The sequence below is a fragment of the Ruditapes philippinarum genome, unplaced genomic scaffold (genome assembly GCF_026571515.1).
Source record: "Ruditapes philippinarum isolate M1 unplaced genomic scaffold, ASM2657151v2 ctg12768_1_1_1_1, whole genome shotgun sequence".
Taxonomy (NCBI): domain Eukaryota; kingdom Metazoa; phylum Mollusca; class Bivalvia; order Venerida; family Veneridae; genus Ruditapes; species Ruditapes philippinarum.
In genome coordinates this window covers 7,846-16,441 of record NW_026852758.1, presented here as the reverse complement: position 1 = coordinate 16,441, position 8,596 = coordinate 7,846, and the positions used below count along the sequence as shown (strand labels likewise).

General features: G+C 30.1%; 1 protein-coding gene across 1 annotated transcript; it reads left to right on the top strand.

Annotated features, from left to right (window-relative positions):
• The first annotated feature begins 5,646 nt into the window (after positions 1 to 5,646).
• LOC132723798 (isocitrate dehydrogenase [NAD] subunit beta, mitochondrial-like) lies at positions 5,647 to 8,053 on the top strand. The gene is made up of 3 exons (XM_060708587.1): positions 5,647 to 5,768; positions 6,330 to 6,485; positions 7,088 to 8,053. The coding sequence occupies exons 1-3, from the start codon at positions 5,652 to 5,654 to the stop codon at positions 7,157 to 7,159; spliced, it is 345 nt and encodes a 114-aa protein (XP_060564570.1). The 5' UTR covers positions 5,647 to 5,651; the 3' UTR covers positions 7,160 to 8,053.
• Positions 8,054 to 8,596: the final 543 nt, after the last annotated feature.

Below are 8,596 nucleotides of genomic sequence, written 5' to 3'. Positions count from 1 at the left end.
TCTTTTATTCACCAGTAATATTTAACCTTGCAGTTAACAGTTACTGGTCTGATAGTCAGAGAAGGTATTAGGTTGATGTACTGCACTCATCCCTCAGATGGTAAGTCACATGTGATGTATTGTGTATTGTATATGTTAAATGTGTGTATAATTCAATAAGCTATAAATATGATACTTAAGGACTGTTGCTGAGTTTAAAGAAATGAATTGGCCACTAGACATGTAATTGATTATGTTCTATATGAGAACATAAGATATTAATTGATGTAATGCATTGTTTCTACTTTATTTTACTTTATATTTACATATTGTTATATACTTATTTCAGACTGTTGTTTGTACCATCTTGAAGTATCAACATGATGAATAAACCCAGCAAAGACCTGACGTTGTTTCAACGTTGAATCAAAGTTGGATATATGTCACGATGTATCAACATGTTGGAATTACGTTGGTAGGACGTCAGATTTCAGTGTAATCAAACATAGTAGTCTTGATTGAGTTACTACCCTTTGTTCTAATTTATAAACCAGATAGGTGGCTTTATTTTAAGTTCATGATAATCAATCGAATATTTGTTATTTATTTATTTTTTCATTTCCATTGTACGAGTATTTTATATTATATTTTTTTGTTAAACTAGACCATGAAAAGGGGAAAAAATTGTATTTCAAATAAATTATAATAAATAAATTATTAATAGAAAAATAATGGAAACTTGATGAATTTCAAAACGAGGCTACAACAACAACTTGTTTTCAAATTCAAACAAAGATAAAGGAAATTATAGACACTATAGAAGACAACTGGCATAGTGAAAAGTAAGTGAATACTAGTATTTTTGAAGGTAGATTTGTATTTAACTTACTGCATTCAAAGTAAAATAACTGAAACATTATTAGTTACATTAGGAATATATATTTTCATTATATACAATAACATTGTATATGATTAACGTAGTCTGATTCGCCTTTAACTAACTCGTACTCTGGGATTCAAATGATATATAAACTGTATGGAATTCTGTCAAACTGTTTTTGTTTTATTTGTGTTGTTTTCATTTTATGCCAAGATTCCTACATTACCTTAATCTCTCTGCTTCTATTTATCAGATTAATAGATTACAATAGGTTTTTCACCACAACGTATTTGTTAACAAAGGAACACATGTCAATATTTGAGATTTAATCTAGTGATATTCAAATAGATCTACATGTAAAGGGGTCAAAGTAAAGATCTATCAATTCATATTGTCAAAGTAAATAACTTTTTGTCAATAATCATAGGAATTTTCTTGTATTTATAGACTGACACTAATGTTTGATGACAATTAGCTGATAGGAATATCTATATTTATAAACATGAAAAACAGTCGACAGAAAACACAATATGGACATAAAAGAATGATTTGGACATCAAAGGTAATATAGGGATTTTGATTTTGTTGTTGTCAAAATTAACTGTTTTTATATAAAAAGTAAAATAATTGCGGAAATGTCTTATTGAATTTGCACATTAAAATGTTACTGTTATGCCAATTACTTACATTTGAGAGTTTTACATCATCAATCGACATTTCATTTATGATATGCTAGGGTTATCTATGGGTAAAAATATATTAATTTAATTATTGATATAAGACCATTTTGGTTATTATGTACACCTATTTATTTCTGTTTCTTTTTTGCAGTTTCAAGAAAGAAAAAAAAACAAGTGGAACATCATAACAAGTTTTTGCATGTTAATTTGACAGTGTTTTCGTAGATGAAATTTAATAAGCAGGATCCAGTGGTGGACGTTTAGTATACCAGAATTATTCACATGGAGGAGTATATCTCCAAATTTAAGACTTTTAAGTTAGTTTTAGAACGATGAAGATAAAAAATTACTTACTTTATTTAAAAGTGAATATTTATTGCCTTGTATGTTACACTTAATTTTGACAGAAACGAATATTTTCCCACATTTATCCGATTTTATAACCGATGAAATCAACTGCAGAAGAAACGTTTATTTTCCACGATTTCCATTTTCCGTAAGTTCTTTAAACGAATTATTTTATGCAAAATTATTATTCAAAAACACATTATTCAAATTAACTATTTACCAGTCTATATCGGTTCAACTGGCTTTATTATATTACATATTGGTTATAATATTTTTCTTAATTTAAATATATAAATAATCTTTGACATAGCCTATATACTTATTTCATTCGGTATTTCTTTAAATTATAACACAATTGGCTATGGAAGTTCCAATCTTGTCTAGAATAGTAAGGCAAGGCATATTTCATATTAAGTTGAATGATTTTTAAAGTATGGTACTCATTTAATATTACCATTCGATATTGATATATCGATTTTTAATATTCAACAATCTATACAATATTATCAATGCACAACGTATGATATCTAAACTATAACAGTTAAACTTTAATGAATAATTGAATATGCTTCATTTTTTGCAGATGCAGCAGAATCAGCTAGATGCGTTCTTCTCAACTCTGTTGGGCGAAATTTGCTCTATTGATGTAAATAATGAGTCGAGTCCTGTGAAATATGTTGACAATGACGGGTCTTCTGCAAATTAATTTATAGTTTGTTTGGATAAACTGCATACATACTCACCAGATGTTGTAGACTTTATTGCGAGTCAGAAATGTCGCGTATTTAGTCAACTTAGGGATAGTTGTAAACATGATTTAAAAACAGGAAGTAATTTTATCTACCTGACAAACTCATCAGATATGAAGTATGTCGAACTTTATAGCAATGACCATTGGGAAATACCAAGAGTTAAGACATGTGTAAGGGTAAACAAAAACTTAATGGTAAATATCATTGTCCATGGCAAATCTTTGCCTGACAGTCATAGTATTTATGAAAAGATTGGAAGATGTTGTTATTCTGTCAAGTGTGTTCAGAAAGTACTTGATGTTGTTAGTCAATACCATATTTGTGAAGGAAACCAAGACTCTGATCTGCAAGACCTTATTCCAGTTGGAGCTTTTTTGATGTGTGGGAGGGATATAAATATCAAGGTCACCGTGAATGTTTTTACATCAAGTCAACAATAAGGTCAATAAAATGTGATTTTTTGTAAGAAAGAATGGAAGTCGATGTGTGTTAATTGTCAGAACAACAGTAGAACACTCCTCAAAACACTTCAATGTAGATCAAGTACCCCTAAAGTATCTACACCTCAGAAGGATTGGACCAAATGTAAGACCTCAAATAAAAACTTGACAAAAAATCAAAAACTACACAAAGTCAAGCAATTAAAAGACTACAGCCAGCAATTACAATTGGAAAATGCACAATTAAGACGAGAAATAACAAAAATAATAAAACGGAAGGTTTCTGCTTATCAGAATCTGTCAGAACTTATGGAAAGTTGTGAAAATGAAATGAAAAAAATCACCCAGATGAAACTTCTTACCAGCGTTTGTTTTGGGAGCATCAACTAAAGTGAAAGATAAACTGAACTGAATGATGAACTGAAAGATAAACATGGTACGCGCTGGCACCCATCAATCATCAAATGGTGCATTTATTTAAAATGAGTTCAACAACTTATGACAATTTAAGAAATTCTGGTTTTATTAAACTGCCCTCGGAAAGAACCCTGTTTGACTACACCAACGCAAATGCCAGAGGAATAGGATTTCTTGAAGGCAACATTGACATTAAAATTAAGTGATAAATTAAAACAGATAACAGTGATATGAAGTCTAAAATCACACACAAAAAACAAATACATTACAGGTAAGATCGGGCAATTTTAGGGTATAAAAATGCCTGTATCTATATTTAGGAAAAACTATTGGTTTTATTTGCTTTATAGCAAGTCCTTTGTTAAAAGACACAAAAAAGCCTGCCATGTAAATTTGAAAAATTAGCCCATTTACTGTGCAGCAGGCATTTAGCAGTCTATAAACAGGACTGAGTTAATGATACGATTTTGCTTAGAGGAAAAGCAATGCAAAACTTAAAAATCAATAAAATGTTTCAAGTTAAATTTCAAGGTGAGGTTTTTGCTGTTGTTCTACATATAATAAGATTGTGTAAAATTGTATATTTTGTTGTAATACTGGTTAAATTGCTTTTGTTACTGTAATTTTATAAATGTTAAAAAATGTTCCAAAATTACCAGTTATATAAACCGATATTAAATACATATATAAAAAACTAGTTTTTGCTCTTTTATTATTCTATAGATAGTCGAGTGTATTATGACAAGGTGATAGTACATAGTATGTCCACTTCATATATCAAATAATACTGGGCATCAGAAATTATTACATTGTGTTCTGCTATTTTAATAATTGGCTATTTTAATAATTCCCAATTTCTGTGAGTGAATGCTGAGGTAAAGTTGACCCTGGCCTAATACATGTATAAGTTATACCAAATAATATTTTTCTCATGGTCTTCCCTTGAACATCCTGCTTCCCATGCTTTGAACGAAGATGACCACGCATTCCTGAAATTGAAGCGTAAGACTTGTCACACTCGACAAACTGATACAATTTTTTAGATGTCTTTGTAACACTTATCTTTCCCTTATTCTTATTTCATTTAGATTTATGTTCCTGTTCTACCTCAAAATCACTATCACTAAAATTATATTCACTTTCAGTAAAATCCCCTAAAATTGCTTCAAGATCCTCAATAGCTGAGAACTTAAAATCATCTTTACAGTTTGCCATTCTGAACATCTTAAAGGTCGCATGTGAAAAATGTACGTAATAGAAACAAAAAGTAAAGTTTAAAACATTTATATGTCTCATTCCATTCTTAAGAAATATGTGTGTTTGGATTTTAATTGGATAACCAGTTTCAAATGGCAACACCTGAGAAAAAGTGTGAAAACTATCACAGTGGAACAATAAAAATGATGCACATTATTTATCATTATTAAACCAATTACTGAATCTGCAGCAAATATCAATTATGACAGTACTATTTTTCACATCAAAGGTTTATCTAAATAAATGAATAGGTGTTTGATGGGACAAATTGCCTTTGAAAAGGTTCTGATTGAATAATTGAGGATTAAATACTTTAATGAAAAGGGCCTTTTAAATGGAAAAAACAACAATGTAATCCAAAATGTTCTTTCAACTTTATTGCAATACTTTTATCACAACAAATGTTTAGGTCATTTTTTAGAGAAAAAAAATAATGATAGTTTTTTTTCTGCCGCGGTTTGAATATTACTTTAGCATACTTTTAATTTATTTAAAAAATAGTGTCTGACTTAGAAATATGCACGACAATTTGACCGATTGTACCGTGATTTGGGGCGTTAATTCGTAACGATGTTTTATCCGCATTTTATTTGAATACGCAAAAGAAATTTTAAAAATAAATATATATGCTACAGAATATACGATTTTTATGGAGATTATTTCACAATTCTCGGCCACAAATGAAGAAACAATAATATCTTGTTGCTATATGAAAAGATTTTGTGTGTGTAAGTCGCCATTCGGCTGGTAGTAAATGATGCGTTTTTAACTTGTTGCAATTCCGAAAATATTTAAGTTCTGTAAATAATCATTACACGGTTAAAAAGATCAAATTCTCAGCTTTCTTTTAAAAGATATTTTGCGAAATTCGGACCATAAATGACGAAAGTTTGATGTTATGGTTATGCCCAACTTGTATGGTAACATTATAGATAACCTGGCAGCCGGTCTTGTAGGTGGAGCGGGAGTCGTGCCCAGAGCAGGCTATAGTGATGATACTGCAATATTTGAACAGGTTTAAACTTATGTCTCTAATTTCCCCCTGCCTTTACAAGCATATCTAGGGCCCCCTAAAGGGGTCGGACATTTTTGGGAGATAGTTTTTTGTTATACATTTTATAATGGAAATTATACTGGTATGGTTTGTTGATGAGAAGCTTGGGGAATGTATATTATATTGTGAATATATTTGATCCAAACAATAAATTTTGCAGTAGATAAATAGCTTTATTCACTCAAATATTTCTTTATTTTTAAAATGTATTTTGATTATATCTTAGTCAGTTTTACTGTTGTTTTTAATTAATATTTGCAGTTTAATAGCTTTCTTCACTAGTAATGCATCCTGTATATGATTAATTATACCAGACACTTTGCAACATTTTGACATTGTCTCTATTGTGGTCATGCGATGCTGACATATTTTCCTGTTTATTGGTTATATATGTACCCTTAAGAAGGCTGTATAGCCAAAACTTTGGTATAGTAAATGGAAGTTGTAAACATTTGTAGGTGACTACTTATTTTTTACTATTTACTCTTTTATATCAATTTTCAAATTATTTGATATTTGCAGGGAGCCAGACATTCATTTGCAACAGCTGTAGGCAAGAACATAGCTAATCCAACAGCTGTGTTGTTTGCAGGCTGCAATATGTTACGACACTTATGTTTGGACTATCATGCCAAGCTCATTGAAGATGCTGTCCAGAAAGTAGTAAAAGCTGGAAAGGTATTAGTTAAAAGGATCTATTGATCAATTTCTTATATGCATTTTTATTAATTTTGTTTTCAAACCTGAAACATATATAGAGAATTTTCTTTAAATTAGTTTTCTTTTAAAAGAACATCAGATATATCATCTTAAATCTCTGAAGCTTAGAGTTCTAGAAAAATATTTTTTGTTAGAGAAAAAAGGGACTATTCCATGACTGTATGGTTAAGTTCCATATAGCATAAAAAACCTCTTGGATTTAAAATGGTGTGGACACTGCCAAGGTCATATGACTTTCCTGCTTAACCATTGATAAAGGATCTAGAAGCCATTTCATAATAAGTACTGACGGAATAGTAAACAATGCAGACTATGATTAGAGGGAAAGCTGATCGTTATCTGCTTTGGTTGAATGTGTAGAATCTGGTGCTGTCAGAATTAAGTTACCTGGATAGCTTTTTCATGATATTGTTAGAGGATTTAAACCCATTTTGGCAAGAGACAAGTTATTTGAAGTAAGCAACGTTAGCTACTAAGCCAAAGAGCAACTCTGGAATTTCCCTGTTAGGATGTTTTTGTTTTATAGCATGAGCATTAAGGTGAAGTATTTGTGTTTGTAGGTGAGGACACATGATATGGGAGGATATGCTACTACAGCAGAGTTCACCAACGCTGTAGTCAACTCCTTATAATTAAAGCATGAATCATCTAGTGACAAAAATCGTATAGTATAAGTGCTATCTTGTTGAGAGCAAAATAAAAATGAATTATTACAGAAGAGCTATTTTATGAACCAATGCGGTATTATATAATTGGGCGGGGGCAAACATTTGATATGGTAGGGATATTGATAGAAAAAATCAGACATAATCAAATGAGAAATATGATGTTTTTTTGTATATTTGAGAAAGAACTTTTTCACAATATAGTACAATGTAATAAATGCCTGTCACAAGCTATGAGACAGTATGTTTAGTAGAAGGCAAAGTACTTACATGTTTCTGATATTCTTTTAGGTAAGAAATACAGTGATTTTCTTTGAAGTATTGGTACATTATTTTTTAGAATATAGGTAAATTAGAGCATCATCTTTAATCATTCAAACCAACTGTGTACATGTTGTAATTGTGTTCAATATTTTATATTTATTAGTACACTGCCTGCTTAGCATCTTTATTGATGAATTGGTATTTTAAAAGGAACCGTAATTTTCATATAAGTATTTTTAAAAGGGAAGCTTTCTTTATAAATAAGTAATGTAAACAGAACTTTTATTGATATATAATGTGCTTTAAAGGGAAATTCTTTTGATAAATGAGTGTAGTAATGAGCTTTAAAGGGAAACCTTTAGTAATAAATGAGTGTTTTAAAACAGAACCACTGTTGAAATTTATTATTAAAATATTTTAAAGAGAACTTTAAGTAACTGTTAATTCCCTGTCACTGTGGATATTGAACCTTTTTATTCTATATCAATCAAGATGTTAATACACATTTTACTTTGATGAAAAATTCATAAGAAATTGTAATTTTAATTTTAGACCCAATTGTAATGACCATTTTCACCTGTTGTTATGTTAGGAGCTTTTTTTGGGGGGGGGGGGTTTATTGGCACTTGAATGTGTGAAGAATGATACCAACTTTACCATTTTTTCAACATGTTGCAATAATATCATATATGCTTCCTTTAGATCTGTATTTTTGTTAAGCATTGTTATTTATTATAGAAATAAAAAATGTTTTTAGTTACTTCTTCCTCCTTTTTCCAGTCATCTTAACTCCTAAATGAATCTACAAAGAAGAATTATTTCAAACCATGAAACATGTTATTTTTGACATGTTTGTCCATTTAAACGTCTGCTTTTCTGTCAAAACATTCATCTTTGTTTATCTTTGGCAAAAAACAAAGAAGTATATTGCATGAAGAACACATTGGTGAAAGCCAAAGGAGAATTTGCTGCAAAACATTCGTAAAGTTTCACTGTTTTTTTGTCACCCGCCTTTTCAAAGAAAAAAGGGGATATAGAAATAGGCTTCCTCTGTCCATCCATCACACTTATGTGTCCAGTCCATAACTTTGTCATTTATCAAAGGAATCTGAAATAATTTGGCACAAATGTTTGTTATAA